Source organism: Cricetulus griseus, chromosome 8 (assembly GCF_003668045.3).
Source record: "Cricetulus griseus strain 17A/GY chromosome 8, alternate assembly CriGri-PICRH-1.0, whole genome shotgun sequence".
Lineage (NCBI taxonomy): Eukaryota > Metazoa > Chordata > Mammalia > Rodentia > Cricetidae > Cricetulus > Cricetulus griseus.
Genome location: NC_048601.1, coordinates 77,848,093 through 77,867,924, shown reverse-complemented (window position 1 = coordinate 77,867,924; position 19,832 = coordinate 77,848,093). Strand labels below are relative to the sequence as shown.

General features: G+C 40.3%; 1 protein-coding gene across 3 annotated transcripts in view; it reads left to right on the top strand.

The window, feature by feature from the left end:
- Positions 1-1,140: 1,140 nt before the first annotated feature.
- Positions 1,141-19,832, top strand: part of Smarcad1 (SWI/SNF-related, matrix-associated actin-dependent regulator of chromatin, subfamily a, containing DEAD/H box 1) — a 66,942-nt gene continuing 48,250 nt past the window's right edge. For 2 of the 3 annotated variants that reach the window (XM_027430213.2, XM_027430211.2), the window contains exons 1-3: positions 1,141-1,289; positions 1,758-1,997; positions 16,471-16,645. In XM_027430213.2, the coding sequence (XP_027286014.1) occupies positions 1,808-1,997; positions 16,471-16,645 (365 nt within the window). In that variant the 5' untranslated portion in view covers positions 1,141-1,289; positions 1,758-1,807. Of the gene's footprint in view, positions 1,290-1,377; positions 1,517-1,757; positions 1,998-16,470; positions 16,646-19,832 lie in introns of those variants that run through there. The other variant, XM_027430212.2, reaches the window with a different exon arrangement.

Sequence of the window (19,832 nt, the reverse complement as noted above, 5' to 3'; positions counted from 1 at the left end):
GAGCCCACCAACTCCTGACTCTCCTCCCGCAGGAAGAAGCCAGACATGAATGGGCATCCACATACTCAAAAGAGTCTGGGATGTTATGGTGGAAACTTCACCCCACTGCCTGGCATCCGTATACCAAAGAGTCTGGAATGTTATGGTGGAAGTTCTATCCAAGCTCCCCTCCCCCGTCTTCTCCCTCCAAACTCTGTTGCATCTCAGAAAGCCTGCCAAATGATGACCCCGCCCCCAGATGCCAAGACCACGCCCACAGGGTATTTAAACTGCTTCTGGGAAACTAGACGGGTGGTTCTCTGGTCTCCCCCTTCCCGCTCCTCTTTTCCGGTCTAGAAGGCCACCATGCTGGAGCCTTGTGTCCATTAAACATGGGCTTTCTCTAGTTTGGTTTGATTTGGATTGCTGCATTGGCAGAGAGGCTTATTGAGGTGTAGAAGCTTTTCATGTAAGTATGCGCATGTGTGTGGGTGTTTTGTGTCACATGTGGAAATCAGAGGATGCCTTTTGCAACTGGTTCTCTCCTTTCACTAGGTGATCAAATTCAGGTTCATTGAGCTTAGCAGCAAGAGCCTTTACCGGCTTAGCCACCTCGCTAGCCAGGCCTCAGCTTTTTTGTTTTGTAAAATTATAATGATTGAGGGTACACAATTAAAACACTGTCAGGTCCAAAATGAGAAACACAGTTACAGTGAAAAATTACATTGCAGCCGGGCGTTGGTTGCACACGCCTTTAATCCCAGCACTCGGGAGGCAGAGGCAGGCAGATCTATGTGAGTTCCAGGCCAGCCTGGTCTCCAGAGCGAATGCCAGGATAGGCTCCAAAGCTACACAGAGAAACCCTGTCTCGAAAAACAAAACAAAACAAAACAAAAAAAAGAAAGAAAAAGTAAAAAAAAAAATTAAAATTACATTGCATATCTGACATTGTGGAACATAGCTTACAAGCACATATAAATTATACATCACGACGCCATTTGTTATCCTTGGGTTGTTATTGTTCGATTGGCTCCGTAACTGGCGTGGGGAAATGGAACCAAGGAACAATCACACCCTTAGAACCTAGCCGAGGTAGAGACACAAGTTACCATGACAACAGCGCGCTCAGACATTTTCTGACCACGCCACGCTGGGAAGCCAAAGGCCCGGGCTGCGTGTTGCGTCATCACTGCGCGCTCGGTGACCTGCTCGGCTCTGTCTTGGAAGGTCCCGGCCAGGCTACCGTCGCCTCCCGCCAGGAATTATCTTGTTCTTGTCCACCTTTGTTACAACGCGGAGCTCGTGAGGCTGTAAGTGTGGGCCGGCGGGCTCCCCTCGGCGGCGCGCCGGCTTGTCCGCTTCCTCCTAGCGGGGGCCTCGCCGCGTCTACTTCCGGGCGGAGCGCCGCTCCCCGCTCGGCCCTTTGTGTTCCCGCGGCGGAGGCGCGGGCCTGGCGGGCTGTGTGGAGGCGGCGGGCGCTCGGTTCGGGCGACGCGGCGGGAAGGCGGGCGGGCGGGCGCGCGCCTCTGCGGCCCGGGTGAGGACCGCCGGGGTCGGCTCGTGGGACCGCGCGGGCCGGGGCGACGACGCGGGGTCGCGACGGGCATTTGGCCGGGACGCCTGTCCGCCGCCTCCGTACGGCCTAACAAAGCGCCGCCGGAACCGGGCCCCGGCATGAGTGCCGACCCCCTTTCTCTCGGAGCCAAGTGTGGTGGCTTTGTGTGGCTCCTTGTTTTCACGGCCTCATCCCCCCCTTCTTTTCTGTTCCTTCCCTGCAGCTAGTTCATTGAAAGCTGTCAGCCCTCTCAGGGAGGTGGTTTCTGTCAATATGAATCTTTTCAACTTGGACCGTTTTCGCTTTGAGAAAAGGATTAAGAGTGAGGAAGCTCCCGAAGCAGCCCCTCAGCCCTCCCAGCCCGGTCCTTCATCACCAATTTCTCTTAGTGCTGAAGAGGAGAATGCTGAAGGGGAAGTTAGCAGGGCAAACACCCCAGCCTCAGATGTAACTGAAAAAACAGGTGAGTTAAAATGTTGCAAACGGATACAGCATCCAAAGGTGACAGGCAAGAGGAATTCGTAATATTACACGGATTGATACATTGCCTCTGGTTTTGCCCTTTGAAGTACAGCTACCAGCGTCGGTACCAAGTACCTGCCAGCCGAGCAGGCCTCCATTGTTGTTTCCCTGGTGGGAGTTCTTGGAATACAGCACAATGAAGGACGCTGAAAGCCTAGTTTACACGAGTCTTAGGTCAAAATGGCTACTGAGAGAGCAATGTAGGCAGACCTATCGAGTGGTAGACTTTGAGGCTGTTAATTTGATTGCAGGTTTTCATTCATTCTAATCATTTAGATTTTTCCTCCTGCTTCTTTTTGCTTGAGACAGGATCTGATTGTGTAGTTTTGAGCTGCCGTGAAACTCACGATAGACTGGGTGGTTTTGAAATTGTGGTCTTCCCGTCTCTGCCTCCCCAGTGCTGGGATTACAGCCACGTAGCACCAGCCTTGGCATCTTTTCCTGGCTTTCTGAAACTGGGTTTTTGCTGTGTATTCCAGTGCTGCTTGCTACTCACTGTGTAGCCCACTGTAACAGTGAACTCAAAGCAGTACCCCTGCCTCAGTGCTGGGATTTCAGCCATGGTTCCAGGCTTGACCCTTCTCTGATCATCTCTGTGAGCTAGATGCATCAGATACTTAAAAGATAATGTCTAGCCGGGAGGGGTGGAGGGAGGCAGAGGCAGGGAGATCTCAGTGGGGTCAAGGTCAACCTGGTCTACAAAGTGACTAGGGACTGTTAACAGAGACTGTTAGACACTACCTTTCCACAGGGTTCAACCAAAGATTAAGTACTGCTTCCAAATGACTTCCTGGAAATCTAGAATTCACTTGAATAGCCTTTGTTACTCTTGGTAAATAAAACATTTAAATCAGTTGTGGAAGATTGTTATGCACAAGCAACTGAGGAGGGTATTGTGGAGTCAGAGGACAATTTGAGAAATTGGTTTTCTCTACATCATGGTTCTCTGGATGGGGAACCAGCCAGGTTTGCTGGGCAAGCACTTTTATTTGTTGACCCAGCTCATTGCCTCAAAATATTCTGACCACTAATTTTTTTTAGGTGTAGTGTTGAGTGATTCTCATGTCACTATAAGGTAAATAGTCACATTTTTTGGAAGAGAGACCCAGGGAGGTTAAGAGACTTAGTTGAATCTATTACAAACTGAAACATTCTGATTCCCGAGAATGATCCACAAATCATATTAGACAGTTTCGAACTCTCTCTTTTATTTTAATTTTTACTATTTTTGAGATAGGCTTTCTCTGTGTAGCCTTGGCTGTCTTGGAACTTGCTCTGTAGACCAGGCTGTCCTGAAATTCAGAGATCTGCTTGCCTCTGCCTCCCAAAGCATGTACTGCCACCACACCTGGCTATATTCGTTTCTTACGAATGTGATGGTAATGTTAAGCTTTGCTTTCTGTTTCAATAACATATTTCTAATGGCAAACAGTATTTCAAGAACTTTTAAATTAGTGTGGCCAGAAAGATTACTAGCATGCATTTTTTACCTATTGTATAGATGGTTTTATGTACACTGGACACAAGCTAAAGTCATGTGAGAGGAAGGAACCTCAGTTAAGAAAATGCTGTACAGCAGGCTGTAAGCAAGTCTGTAGGACATTTATTTTTTGTTGTTGTTTTTGTTTTTCGAGACAGGGTTTCCCTGTGGCTTTGGAGGCTGTCCTGGAACTAGCTCTTGTAGACCAGGCTAGTCTTGAACTCACAGAGATGCACCTGCCTCTGCAACCCGAGTGCCAAGATTAAAGGCGTGCACCACTGCCACCTGGCCTGTAGAGTATTTTTTAAGTTTAGTGATTGGTGGGGGAAGCCCATTGTGTATGTACCACCCCTGGGCTAATGGTCCTGGGTTCTATAAGAAAGCAGGTTGAGCAAGCCATGAGGAGCAATCCAGTAAGCAGCACCCCTCAATGGCCTCAACATCAGCTCCCACCTTCAGCTCCCTGTCCTGTTTGAGTTCCTGTTCTGTTTTCCTTTCATGATGAACAGCTATGTGGAAGTATAAGCCAAATAAACACTGTTCTCCCCAACTTGCTTTTTGGTCATGGTCTTTCGTCTCAGTAAAATATCTGTTTATCTTTTTTATTTGCCACTCTTTCCCTACAATGTATCATTAATGGCGGATTATTTACAATTATCCTTAAATAACCTTGTAATTTTTTTTCCTTTGTGACAGGGTCTTATGTAGCCCAGGTTGGCCTTGAATTTGATAGGTAGTGGAAATTAACCTTTCACTGCTTCAGTCTCCCATGTGTTGGGCAATACTCCCAGTAAACTCAGGATAACATTTTAAAGATTTGATGTAATTGAAACGTGGTAGATTAAGAGTCAGATTTCCAAAGGCTTTGATTTAACTAGATGGATTTGAAGCATAGAATTGACATTTTGCATGAAAATGCTATATGTAGTTAATGTCTGATAGCCAGGTAATTTTCCAGTAGTCATATCTTTTTTTTGGGGGGGGTGGTCTAGACAGGGTTTCTCTGTCTCTTTGTCTTGGAACTCAGAGATCTGCCTGCCTCTGCCTCTGCCTCTGCCTCTGCCTCTGCCTCCCTAGTGCTGACATTAAAGGTGTGCACAACCATGCTGGGCTGATATACTCAGTTTTTCAAGATAGCCCAGGCTGGCTTTGAAATTGTTAATTCCCTCACTGTTTGTTTATATCTATTTATTCATTTATGTGTTTATTTTTTGAGACAGGGTTTCTCTCTGTAACCTTGGCTGGCCTGAAACTGTAGATCAGACCTGCCTCTACTGGGATTAAGGTGTATGCTATCCTATCCTTTTTGAAACAGCATCTTTTGTGGGCATGTGTTTGGAGGTTGGAGTACTTACTGTTTGGAGCTGGCTCATTCCATGTGAGTCTTGAATATTTAAATTTGCTCCTTCGTCTGCTAAGCTATCTCACCATCCTCTTTTTTTGAATTTTTATTTTTTTGTTTTGCCTGTAAATGTGGATGTATGATCCATGAATCATTTGGAGCTGGAGTTACATGTGTGTGTGTTAGTCTCATGTGGGCAGTGGGAACTGAAAACACAGCAAGTTCTTTTAACCTCTGAGCCATCTCCCCGTCTCCCTCTTTTTAATATGTGAAGAATTTAATTGCTTCTTTCAAGGTATTGATGGAGCTCACTGTTAATATACTTGCCTAGCATGCATGAGTTTTGGTCCCCAGCACTGTCAAAAATGAAGCAAAACAAAAGGATAGGATTCACTTACATTTTCTAATCAGAATATGGTTTTGCTTAACTTTTCATTTTTTTAAAGAATGATTACCATCTGAGTGTTTGGAGTGTGTGTGTGTGTATGTGGAGACAGAGAGAGAGAGAGAGCATGTGTGAGAGCACATAGTTTTGCTTGGAGAAGCCAGAGGTATTAGATCCCCTGGAACTAGAATGCCAGGTGGTTGTAAGCTGCCTGATAATGGTTGCTGGGACTTGAACTTGGATCTTCTTGGGAGAACACAACATTGAGCTATCTCTGTAGCTCCCAGTCTTAGTGATTTGTTTTCTTTACTGGCTGTCCTGGAGTTGTAGACCAACCTGGCCTTAAGTTCAAGTTAAGAGTGACCCGAATACCTTGAATTTTCAATTATCCTGCCTACACCTGCCAAAGGCTGGGATTACAGACCTTTTATCATTCCTTATCTTTTTTCTTTTTTCTTTTTCCCTGTCCCTAAGATTTTAACACAACTTTGACCTCTTAGACAATGAGCTACAGAACATTAGACCCACATTCCTCCAAAGTTAAAATAGCCCCATGAGAAGCATGATAAAGTAAGTCACATTAGTACAGGCCACATTAATTTGTAACAGGGAGTGAGACTTTTTTCTTTCTGTGGTACCAGGAATTGAACCCAGGGCTCCCGCATGCTGGAAAAGTGTTGTAGTTAGGTCTTACATTCTCCAACAGCAAATAGACTATAGCTGGCAGCCTACCATGCTTACAGGTTCACTACAGAAGTGTGATGCCACAGAAAACCTTACCTTTTAGTAAACATTTTTGTATTTATTTACTTATTTGTGTGTGTAAACATGCTCTCTTCATCTCTCCCTCCCCCACTTCCTGCCTGCTCTTCCCCTCTTTCCTTTGGTCCTTCCTTCCCATGGCCTTATGCTTGCTACGCAAGCATTTAACACAGCTACATAGCCTCATAAGCATTCTTTAGCATCCTTATCTTTTGGATTTGAAGGTGTTGGAGTTAATTAGTGGGTCTTGATTTACTTATTTAATTTATTATGCAGATTGAGCAATTAGACATGGCAGGTAAGTGCTCTGCCAGTGAACTACAACCTTAGCCCCTCAAACTGACTTTACTCTGTCCAAGTTATCAATGCTTACACTTTTTTAAGTTTTTTGATTTTTGTGAGCACAGTGGGTTTGGAAAGATTAAATTAATGGTTGATAAATTAAAAGAAGCTTCCCATGTTTTATTTGTATGTTAGAAGATGAGTGAATTACAGACCTTGGGAGTAGCAGGAAGAAAGGATGTTTAAATACATACTTTAATAAGTACCATATGATAATCATGATAGGAAAAATACTAAAGAAAGTAGATTTGAATTGAATCATAGAGTCATAGCAATCAGTGTTCCAGTGTTGAGTAGTATTTATGTTTATGGAGGAGTTAAAAAGGGAGAAATACAGTAAGCTCTTATACATCATTCTTAAGAAAGATCATAAGAAGTCTCAGATAATCTTTGGAGTAGACTACAGACAGAATCATCATGGAATCATTGTTGGATGAAGAAGTTGATGAAAGTGTTGAAAATACATGTTGCCTTGAAACAGTTGTGATGTGTTTTGTGTATCTCTTAAAGAGGTTTAGTTAGCATAAAGTAAGAAATGTACAGAAGTAAGAAATGGTGGGAATATCAGGAGTTCAGAGACATTCTCAGTTATGTAAGTAGTTTGAGACCAGTCTAAGATCCTTAAGGAACCACAAAAGCAATGTATACACTCAAAAAAAAAAAAAAGGCTATACAGTTTTTCCTCCAAACTACCATAGGCTGGGCAGCTTCTAAATAGCGGAGTTTAATTCTTAGGTTGAATATTGGAAATTGAATTCATGGGGCCTACATCCTAGAGGTCTTTTGGCTGGACACTCACAGAGTTGACCCAGGATAAATCTGCCTGGTTTCTTTTTTAAAGTCACTGATATCATTTATGATGGCTCTGTACTATGAGTTCAAAGCCTGTCAAAGGCTGAACCTCCAAATGCCATCACCTTGGGTGTTTGTTTTTTGTACATTAGCCAGATGTGATATATGCCTGTTATTCTAGCCCTGGGGAAGCTGACATGGGCTTCATAAGGTGGAGGCATTGTTGTGGCCTATCTGGTGAGGCTGTTCCAAATAAAACAGATTTCAGCACATGTGTCATTGTGGGAACACAAACTTTTAGAACTTAACCCTGTCTTGTTTGACATGTTTATTGGTAATTTATTCACTTTTTATAATTCCATTAGTTTTGGAGTGCTGGAGATTGAATATATGTAGCCTTTACATGTTGGACAAGGATTCTACTTCTGAGCTATCTCCTTTAGGAATTTTGGATTCTGAGTGGCTGGCATACCATAATCCCTGATCACTTGAATCATTTTGTCTCACATGCAGCTCTGGCTGGCCTGGAGCCTTCTCTGTAGACCAGGCTGGTCTGGAACTTAGAGATCAACCTGCTTCTGCCATTCAGGTTCCAGGACTAAAGGCATATGCCCCCACACCCAAACATCTTGTTTTTTAAAAGTATAGTTTGGTATCTAGGGGTAGTGGTGTGTGCCTTTGATTCCAGTACTCTGAAGGAGGGGCAGGCAGATCTCTGTGAGTTGAGGCTAGCCTGGTCTACAGAGTGAGTTCAAGACAGCCAAGGCTACACAGAGAAACCTTGTCTTGAAAAACTACAGTAACAAAAAATATAGTTTAATGTTCGATACATTTGGTTTAGTGCATTTGCAGCATTTTGCAAACAATCTGTAGAATTCTCAGATCTTGAAAAACTGATAACTGCTCCATGCCCCTGAAAACTCTTTTCTCTAACTTTATTACTTTATTACTCTGTGTACCTCATTAGAGTCACACATTTCAAGCCTTTTTGACTAGTTCTTATGATTATCATAATGCCCTCATGGTTCAACCAAGTAATGTATCAGAATTTCAGGAATTTTTAAATGATTTATTTTTATTTTATGTGAATGAGTGTTTTGCCTACATGTCTGTTTGCAGTGGGTGCATGCTGTGACTGAAGTAGGCCAGGAGAGGGCATTGTATTACCTGGAACTGGCATTTCAGACAGTTGTGAGCTACAGGATGGGTGCTGGGACTCAAACTCTGCTCCTTTGGAAGAACAGCCAGTGCTTTTAACTGCTGAACCATATCTCTAGTCCCAGAATTTCCTAGTTTTTTTAAAGACAAAATCATATTCCAATATATGTTACATTTGTTACTGGATACCTGAGTTGCTTTTCAACTTGTGAATCATGATACTATGAACATGGTATGTGCATATCTATGTATCTTTGCTTTCTTAGCTTTTTGAGGAAATGTTATACTATACCATAGTGTCTGTACCATTTAACATTTCTACCTCTAGTACATGGATTCCAGTTTTTCCACGTTTTGAGTCTTTTTAAAAATTTTATCGTGTGTATGTCTTTTAGAAATTTTATTGTGCATGCATGTGTGCACTAGGAATTGAACCCAGAGTTTATGTGGGTTGACTGTATACACTACTACTGAGCTGTATACAGTACTACTGAGCTGCAACCTAGTTATTTTCTATTCTATTTCAGTTTGTCTTTGGGGAAGAAAAATGGTTTTAAGGTTTGTTTTTGAGAGATTTGTAGCTCAGGCTGCCTCATTGCAGTCTTCTTGCCTCAGCCTTCTGAGTGCTGGAATTACAGGCATGAGTCAACATCTTGCTGATTTATGTAGTTTTGATAATAGCCAACCTGCAGAGTATAAATTGCTTTACGTTGGTTTTCGACTTTAAATTTCATTCAGAAATAAAAAGGGTGATGGCTTTTTCCTCAGCTCGGTATTTACCAGTTAGCAGCCATTTAATGTATCATCCTCATACCTAAAGTCTTACATGTTTGTATCTGGGGCCACTAGTCTGTTTTTCTGATCTATCAGTTCACTAGTTTATTTTAATTTTTCTAAATTAACACATGCATATATATTGAATTGAATGTTTCTTTCCTACTATTTGCCTTGAAAGTTGTTAAAAAGTGATTTATATGGATTTTGTTTTCTAATTGAAATTTCCAAGCATCTGAAATTGTGTTTGCATTTAAAAAATATTTGCTGCAATTTAATTGTAGTTGATACAACTGTATAAGTGGGGCTATGTTGTGTTGAAAATGTCAATCCACCAACCTTATTGATACTCTCTTTGTAGCCTTAAACTATAATTAATTCCTACCAAGGCTGTAGGAGCTTGAGGAGAAGAAAATATTTAATTTATGTCAACTAATATGTACTACTTATTTTTTTTTTTTACTTTAAACTTTGGAAAACCAAAAGCTGAATATAATTTACAGAGGCTTAAAATTATTCACCAGATATTTTACATTCACAACACAGCAATTAACATCTGCTGTGTGGTTTATTGACAAAGGATGAAGGTTAGACTTAGCTTACTGCTTTGGAGTGAGAAGAGCAACACACGAACCTAGAATTTCTAATAGTAGAATTTAATGTACTATGCTAAGTAAAACAAACTGAATGTACTCAAAACTATCATTATTTTAGTTTTAACTCACAATGTGCACAACAGCACAGGAAAATGGCAGAAATGATTTCAAGTCATAGTTTCATCTTTTTTGATTTTTTTTCTATTTTAGGTACTAGGGATAGAAAAGTCCAAGGGCTGGAGTGATGCTCAGTGATTAAGAGAGCATCATGCTCCTGTAGAGAACCTGGGTTCAGTTCAATCACCTGAATGACAACCAGTTCCAAGGGATATAGAACACCCTCTTCTGGCCTCTTCGACCATCAGATACACACGTGCTGTACATGTGTACATGCAGGCAAACACTTATACACATTAAAAAAAATAACAAAATCTAGAAAGTCCAAGACTCTTTGCATCCACTAGGCATTTTCTTTTCTATCCACAACACAAACACACATGCAAAAAATAGACCATTTCTTTTTTATAATTAAAAATTATTTCATGTATATGGGTGTTTTGCCTATATGTATGCCTGTGCACCACAAGTGTGCCTGGTGCTTTTAACTGCTGAGTCATCTTTACTTCCCCATAAGCTATTTATTTTACTGTATTTTAATTTTTTTGGAGATTGGGTCTTATTGTGTAGCTCTGACTGTCCCGGAACTCACTATGTAGGCCAGGTAGGCCTCAAACTCATAGAGGTCACCCTTGAGCTGCCTTGAGTGCTGGTATTAAAGGCCTTCACCGTTACATTCAGCTTCAGAAGCCATTTCTTAATGAGAAAAACGAGAAACTGGAAGAGATTCAAGTTTCTCCATTAAAAAGTGGCTGGGGTTATGTCTCAGGCAGGACGATCAGAATTCAGGTCATTCTCAGCCATCCTGGGTTACATCAGGATGCCATGATCTTGTATGTTTGTATACCAAGGGGTCCAAGACAAAGCTCCTCAGGGACAGCACTCCAAAGCATATAGCTCTTTTGTCCCAATAGAGCTTTTCTACCTAAAGGAGCTCTAATCTCCATTTTATTAATTCATAGGGGTTTTCAAACTATCAGAAATATTTTTGTCTCAAAATTAATTTTGTCTCAGAAGAGGGTCCTGATTAAATATCTGTAACTTTGGTTTTTCCAGACTGGGTTTTTTAGAACTAGCCTTGGCTTTTCTAGAACTCACTCTATAGACCAGGCTGCCCTTGAACTCAAAATATCCACTGCCTTTGCCTCCCAAGTGCTGGGATTAAAGGTGTGTGTGTGACTTTTTTATTTTGAGATAATGTTTGTATGTAGCCAGCTTAGGTCTTGAGCTCAGAGTCAGTTTTTTAGGTTGACAGTCAAAACTACCTTACAATGGGATCCAGTTACAAACATTTTTTTGTTTTGTTTTTATTTGTTTGTTTTTTTCTTCGAGATAGGGTTGATCTGTAGGTTTGGAGACTGTCCTGGAACTCTCTTTGAAGACCAGGCTGGCCTTGAACTCACAGATATCCACCTGCCACTACCTCCTGAGTGTTGGGATTAAAGGCGTATTCCACCACCGCTTGGCTAAGTCACAAACATTTTTAAAGCAATTCTGTGTCTTATTTTTGTATACTTTGCTTTCCCGAGACTTGAGGCATTAACCTTTGTGCTTTTTATTGCCTTACACATCCTGCAACATTGGTGAATTTTGTTATTAGTACCAACTGAGATTTCCAAGTTAAATTTTTATTATTGATGAAATTCTATGATCAAGTTCCTCTCATAGGCTTAATGCTTTCCTTTTCCATGGTGGGGATAGAACACAGGGCTTCACACATGCTAGACAAGCACTTTATCATTTAGCTGTATACCAGCCCTTTCTTTACTCACTTTATTTCCTCTATTGGCTTAAACCTGAAGTGATTCTTTATTCACATTTCATCTTGGAATATGATATTAGAAATGACTTTCCAATTCTGCATTTAGTATACTCATTGATTTTTTTTCCCCTAGTGTTTTCCCCAGAGAGAGAGAGCATGTGAGTTATTTACTAGAAAGTATTGTACTAAAATGATTTTCCTATTATATCATTCAAATTAAGATGATCCAGTTTACAGTGGATTGTTTTTTACATTCTAGTTGTCCTTTTGTCTATTGTGGTATTTTGACAGGGCTTTACCAGCCTGGCCTCAAACTTAAGATCCTCCTGCCTCAACCTCTAAATGTGAATATTAGGGCTATTACTGCTGCATGTTTGTTGAACTTTGTTCTTTCAAGAAAAGTTTTTAGAAAAGTGTGTGTGTGTGTGTGTGTGTAATTTTGGTGTCGTATGCTGTTCTTCATATTTTTGTTTTTGTTTTTTTTTTTTTCATTTCTGGTTTCTGTTAGGCATTTAACAATTACTCACTGAAAAAAATAGAAAAATAGGTTCATATGTTTTAAAAACTAAATGAATAAATCAGGAAAAGATGAAAAATAATTATAAAAATAAAAATATTTACATTAGAGCAATAGCAGAATAGTCTGGAGCTGGAGTTGGTTGTTGATTGGGGCAGGTGCTGGTAATCTTTGGATGAGCCTTGAGAAAATCAGGATAATTGTTAGGTCTTGGCTGAAGAATTCTGTGAGACTGGATCATCTCAGTCAGCAGCCTGGAAGCTGTTTTGGATGCTGGATCACCTGAGCCATCTGTTTTCATTGGTGTCTGGCCCCTTGCTTTAAACTACATAAACTTTTAAAAGTAACATACATATCTGCATTAGGACAAGTATAGATTGGGCATTGTATACAAGTCAGTTAAAGATGATTTTTTTTTTTTTTTTTGGTTTATGTGTTTGAGCAGTAAAATATACATCATGTGTCTTATAGTTGTAGGTTTATTTCCTTATATTTGTAGCCAGGATTTTCAGGGGGTCGTCCTCTAGAAAATCTGATTATCTTTAGCTTTGAATGATCCATAGCCTTTCATTTCTTATGGAAATAAAAGCAAAACCTCTCTCCTAAAGTAACACACATTTTGACTTAAATTTTTTTTGTTTGTTTTTGAGACAGGGTTTCTCTTGTAACTTTGGAGCCTATTCTATCCAGCTTGACTTAAAATTTGAAGTCAAGATATTTTAAAAATATATAAGTTGGTAGCCGGGCGCACACCTTTAATCCCAGCACTTGGGAGGCAGAGGCAGAAGATCTCTGTGAGTTAGAGGCCAGCCTGGTCTCCAGAGCAAGTGCCAGGATAGGCAAGAGTACTGGCAAGAGTCATGCTTAGTGCCCCAACTCTGGGAAGCTGTTGGGTCCACGCTACTACCAAGTAGCATGCTGCCCACTGCTCATAAACAACATATAAATGTTTGGTAGTAGGGCCTCTTCAAAAGAGCCGCCTGTTTTTGCCACTAGCACAGAGACAGGAAGCCATCTGTGCCTCTGCTCACTGTCTGTCAACAAAGCCCACCAGAGAAAATGTAACTACCATGAAGCCATTCTTGACTCTGTTCTTGTGTGTTTAGAATCCCTTTATAGGCTTTTGTCAGGTTTTATGTGGAAATTCCAGCTCGTGTGTTGGAACACCATATGTAGTCAGACCTTTTTTTCCTGCCCCCCCCATTCCCAAATGACCACTCAGAGGCTTAATATTACTTATAAATGTTCAGCCAGTAGCTCAGGCTTGTTACTTGCTAACCCTTACATGTAAATTAACCATATTTCTTACCTACACTTCGCCATGTGGTTCATGGCTTGTTACCACACATCCTGCTGCCTCAGTGGCTAGCTGATGTCAACCTTGACTCCATCCTTCTTCATCCCAGTATCAGTCTGATTGTCCCACCTAACTTTATCCTGCCTTGCTATAGGTCAGTCAGCTTCTTTATTAACCAGTGAGATTAAGGATTATTCCACAGCACAAGCCAGCTGCAGAACTTTGCAGAAACTCCTGTAACATATGTCAACATATAGAAAATATTTTCTAAATGACCAAACCATATGTTAAAGAATAATAAATACATGAATTAAATGTCATTAACATGCAGAATGGGCCAGTGGTTGTAATGTAAAATAATGCAATGTTTTTGTAAGATAGTTTCAGATTCCATATAGCATTTAATCATTAAGATAAGACCCCTGTTAAGTCAGCATGGTATCTCAGAAGGTTAAGGAAATTGCTGCCAAGACTGACCTGGGTTCACTAGGACCCACATGATAGGAGGAGAAAAGACTCCCAGAAGTAGTTTTCCACTGACCTCCACATGTATGTTGTAATAAATTTGACAAAGAAACTGATAAGTTTGGATTTAGTATCAAGAACTACTCACAGGTTTGAGGCCAGCCTGGTCTACAGAGTGAGTTCCAGGACAGCCTCCAAAGCCACAGAGGAACCCTGTCTCAACCCCCCCTCCCAAAAAAAAAAAAAAAAAAAAAAAGATCTACTCACAGAAATCAAAGAAGGTTGGGAAAATATTCCTATCTCTGCCTGTACAACTGAAGCATGGCATTTTCCACAGATAATGAAGCATTTTGTTAACTTGACTTACAAATACTGTTCACGTGCCTTACGACTGCTAGGGAGAAGATGAAGTTCCAAGGTAGTTTTCCTGTGTGAGGGAGGCACTCACTGTGTTCAGTCCCTAGTACTGCATGGAGAATAAAGGAATGATTATGATGGTTACCATGCTTCTGCTAATTTAGATTTGCAGAATAGAGCTGCTCCTTTCTTAGCATGTAGCAGGAGTTGCTTTTTTATTCTCCACTTCAGTTTCATTTACAAAATACTGATAAAACTGTCCTGCAGGGTTATTGTTTATTATGGTTGAGGGCTTGATAATGACTTAGGAAGTAGTTAATCCAATTACTATTATTTAAATTTTTAAAAAATAGTTTTTGACAATTTCATACATGTATATAATATATATTTATTACTCTCTCCCGTCTTCTCATCTACCTCTCAGCCTTATCAACCCCTATCCACTCATCCCTACCAACCCTTTCCCAGACTCATGAATGTTGGATGTGTTCTGTGACCCATTTAGTTTAGCCAAGACCATCTGAGTGACCATTTGATTAAAACTCCTCATTGGAGGCTAGTGCGGTCATATGGTGGTATCACTCTTCCTCAGTATCAGTTTTGGGGGGTAGCAATTATTACTTTGATTTGTTTTGTTGTTGTTTTATTTGAGATTTACAAATTATTTTTAGTTATGTGTGTGTATATGTGTGTCTGGGAGTATGTGCACTTGAGTGCAGATGCCTGCAAAGATCAGCAGTACCTGATCCCATGAAACTGGAGTTACAGGAAGTTGTAAGCCGCCTGATGTGGCTGCTGAGGGGTCAAACCGGTCCTCTGCAGGAATAGTATATACTCTTAATTGTTGAGCCTCTTTCTGGCTGTAAGATTTTCTTTTGAATGTTTAGATCAGCTTCATTGATAATACCCAAAGCCAGAACAGTGTTCAGCAACAGAAAAACAATGAATATGAAACACAAAAAACTGTTTTGGGAATTCCTTGGCATTCTTGCTAACCATTGAGGCACAGTCATTTCATACTAGCCCTAATTGACTACTAATTCTTTTTTTTTTTTCTTTAAATAATGACAAGAGAGTCTCACTACTCTTGAGTATATTATGAAGTTATTGGTTAATGGGGAAGGGGTGACAGTTTCTTTTGTGTAGTAGCCTCTAGGAAGGTAACTGTGCTTGGTGTAAACAAACCTTCCTGGCATGCTTCTGTAAGTAATCCTATTGAAATTCAGAGTCTTCAAAAATACCTGGTGGGGAAGACAAAGGGGGTCACTGGGAGTGGAATGGTAAGGGAGGGATGGTGCTGGCGGACGTAGTTTAAAACGTATGTGCAAGTGTCAAGGTGAAGTCATTATTGCGTATGATTAACTAATGATAATAATAAAAGGAAAATGCTTAAATAGTTGTAGGAGAGCCAGGCATATTGGGGTTTATGCCTTGTAATCCCAGCACTTAGGTAGCTAAAGCGTGTGGATCCAGGGAGAATGAGTTTTCAGTTTATGGAGACCTTTTCTCAAAGAAAAGTAGAGTTAGCAGTAGCAGAGGCAGAGGCAGAGGCAAAGCTCAAGGCTGTCATTCCTAGCAGCATGAAGAGTTCCTGAAATGTTTTGGTACCTTGACTTAGGTACAGTTGCATTCTTGTATTCCTGCAAAGAATAATTCCAGGATGAACCTGGGTGAAGTAGATTCAAGTTTATTAAAAGACTTTCAAGCATGAAGGCTAAGAGATTGGGAAGAAACTAAGTCACACCCCAGAGCATGATGGTGGGTTAGGAGTAACTATGTAGGATTTTGGAAGCTTTGGGAATGTCCTTGTTCTGTGAATTTCTTAGACATTCTTCCCTCCTTGCTTTATTTTTCTCTTTTGATAATTCAACTATCACATATCTGTGGGATTACAGTCAGGTAAGATAAAACTGAGTCACTAAATTTGCACAAAGGAGTTAAACCTTTTACTGCAAATCTCTGGTGAGAGATTTCCAGAAAACTTCAGGTTTACAGTTGAGAAGAGAGAAAGACGTTAGGCAAATGTTGGTTGTATTGTAATTCTTGTTTCTCAGCTGGGAAGAGGCTTCAGCTAGACTTCGGTCAGGGTGAGGGCCTCCTTTCATGTCTCCATAGTTTTTCTTGTCTTCTTTGTCAGTGGGAAGCTTTTTTTTGTTTTAAAACAGAAACGATGTGTAGAACTGGTGACTTTTATAATAGCATATGAATGGAATTAATAAAAATTTACTTTGGACTTGCTCAGAATGTCTTATTTTTTTTCTTCTGCAGAAGATTCAAGTGTTCCAGAAACTCCAGACAATGACAGAAAAACAAGTTTATCATGTTTCCAAAGTCAACGAGGAATACAGTACATCGATTTGTCTTCTGATAGTGAAGATGTTTCCCCAAATTGTTCCAGTACAGTTCAAGAGAAAAAATTCAACAAAGACACAGTGATTATAGTGTAAGCCACGTAACAGTCAACTATGTTTGTACCTGTTAGAGTTTTCAGAAATGATAAGTAATTTGAAATATTTGTGATTATTTTTGCCTTTATTCATCTGCATCTTTATTATTTTTCCTAACTCTGTCTTTTGTTTTCTAGAAAATGACTTCTAATAAAAGGTTTAGTGAGAAAATTTTGATATTATTAACCATCTATAGATAAGGAAATGACTTTAACTAGTACCTTTGCTCATCTATAATTGCTTTATGATTAGTTATTGAGTCTAGGAATTGAATCATTTAGCATTTATTGGGTATATTCTATGAGCTGAGTAGCATTTTTCTTCTTAGGAAAAGAGCAAGGAACAAATCAGCTCTGCATTCTTAACTCTCAAGCAATCTTTACTTTAGCTAGAAAGATAAACAATAAAGCATACTGTGTGTCAAAGAAAAAAAATATCATAGGCAAAAATAGAGAGGGTAAAAATAGGGGTTCTGGACCATAATATGGTGTTTCCCACCCCACTCCTACCCCAGGCTTTTCAAGACAGGGTTTTACTCTGTAACAGCCTAAAATGTCTTGTTTTTTTCTGTGCATTGTTGCTGTGTCTGTGTAAGGGTGTCAGATTCCTTGGGAACTGGAGTTAGAGACAGACAGTTGTGACCTGCAGTTATGAGCCTGCCATGTGGCTGATGGGAATTGAACTAAGGTCTTATGGAAGAGCAGCCAGTGCTCTTAACTACTGAGCCATCTCTTCAGCCCCTTTTAATATGGCTTTTAAAAGAACAGATTGTAAAGGCTTCATTGAGAAGAGGATACTGAGCAAAGACCTGAGGGAATAACATGTTTAGTGGCCCTAAGGTGGTAATTGCCTAGAGTTTGTAAGGAAAGCTGGAGGCAGGTTCTTGTAAGGAAAGTTGGAGGCAGGTTCTGTGGTGAAGATCTCAGTGTAAAGGATAGGGTAGAGGTGGCTTTTCATTATGTTAGTGTCATATTCCTTTGGCTTTTATTGCTTTTGTTTGTGTTTTGTTATGAGTCAGAGTCTCATACTGTGTTTGTGTGTCTAGGTTGGTTTATGTAGTAGAAGCTAGTTTCTAACTTGCAGAGACAGAGATCTTCCTGCTTTAGCCTCCTGAGTTCTAGGATTATAGCCATATACCACGAATCCTGGCTTGGTTTTCATTCTGCATGAAATGAGAAATCCACAGAGACTGTTGAGCAGAGGTAAAGTGATCTTTAAAGGATTTTGGTAATTCTCGGGGACAGTAGTAGAACCATAGATGTTATTTTACTCTTCAGTAAAAAAGATTGGGGATTCAGAAGCACTCAGTAATTGTGCAAGTGAAAAGTGGTTAAATTCTAGATGTTCTCTGAAAGTGGAACAGAATTTATTAATTGATTTCTTGTGGGTTGGGAGAGAAAGGAGTCACCCTGTCTGTTTTGGCTGAGCAAGTGACAGGATGAAATTATCTTTTACCAAGAAAAAGCCTTTGTTTTGATTGAGAAATAACTTTAGAATGAAAGTCAGCAATTCAGTCTTGCATGTATGGTGTCAAGAAAACTTCTGAACATCTGTAGAAATGTCAGTGAGGTAGCTAAATTGTTATATTCAAGATCTGAACAGTCTAGGTTGTGTATCCAAATTCTATAGAGTATTACTCTACCTACCTACTAAATGTACCTCTTATCTCTATTTGGTGTTGGGGATCAAACTCAGGACCTTGTGCATGTTAGGCAAGTGTCTGTCAGATTCCAAGCTCTTGTTTTATCTATGTAGCTCAGGTTGCATTGACCTCCCACCCTTGCCTTTTGAGTGTTTGGACCATTAAATCCACATTGTTATATGAGGTCACTAAAGGATACAAGTATAACTGAAGACAGGGCCTCTAGACTAAAATGCTTAAGCCAGAGGGACTCTGATTATTAGGGAGGTGAGATGACATCTGTAGAAGGCTCTTTAGAAGGATCAATCAGTTGAGCTGACAGCCAACCAGTTAGGTGATCTCAGGGTTGGAGAAATGGTTCAGCAGTTAAGAGCACTGACATCTCTTGCAGAGATGACCCAAGTTCTGTTCCCAGCACCTACATGGAAGCTCCAACTCTAGTTCCAAGGGATCTGAGGTCCTCTTCTGCTCTCCATAGGCACCGCGCATGCATGTCGTGCATTTTCACACGTGTAGGCAAAATACTCAGTAAAAATAAGTCTTAGGGAAAAAAGGTTATCTATGATCCTCTATAATCCAAACAAAGAAAGTGTTGGAAGAGGTCAGATTAATTCACCTCTTACCTTAAACTAAACAAAACCATAGTAGCATCTTATTCTGAAATAGAAAACAGTGAAGCAGCTTAATGTTTAGTCCTGAGGAAAATGGATGCATTGGTTTTCCTGGTCCACACCCCCAACTCCATTCTACTTTTTTATTTTGGAAAAGCTTTACCCTTATGGAAAATTGCAAAAACAATATATTCAACTTCCCTGAAAGAAGAGTCACTGGTGATTTCATATTTCCTTTATGCTTTAATAAGCAATTTAATAAATAGTAAATGCAGTATGATATTGCTACTCAAAATATTGATGTGAATAAGAAATGTGTCTTGAAGTTAAGGTACTAATTTCTTCAGCAAGAAAATTCTTTTTTTAATTCATTTTTATTTCATGTGCATTGGTGTTTTGCCTGCATGTGTGTTTGTGTGAGAATATCAGATCTTGGAATTACACACACTTGTGAGCCGCTATGTGGATGTTGGGAATTGAACCTGGGTCCTCTGTAAGAGCAGTCAGTGCTCTTAACCACTGAGTATTCTTTCCAGCCCTGCAAGAAAATCTTTTGAGTGGTTAAAAAACAAAACAAAACCAGCTGAAATAAACAATATCCTTAATAACATAGATTTTTTTGTTGTTTTGGTTTTGCTTTTTCAAGACAGGGTTTCTCTGTATTGATTTGGGGGTTGTCCTGGAACTCAGTCTGTAGACCAGGCTGGCCTTGAGCTCACAGAGATCCGACTGCCTCTGCCTCCCGAGTGCTGTTATTAAAGGCGTGCACCACCAACTCTAGGCCTTTTTTCTTTTTTCTTTTTTTTTTTTTTTCCTTTTCTCTTTTTCTTTTTTGGTTTTTCAGGACAAGGTTTCTCTGTGTAGCTTTGGAGCCTATCCTGGCACTCACTCTGGAGACCAGGCTGGCCTTGAACTCACAGAGATTCACCT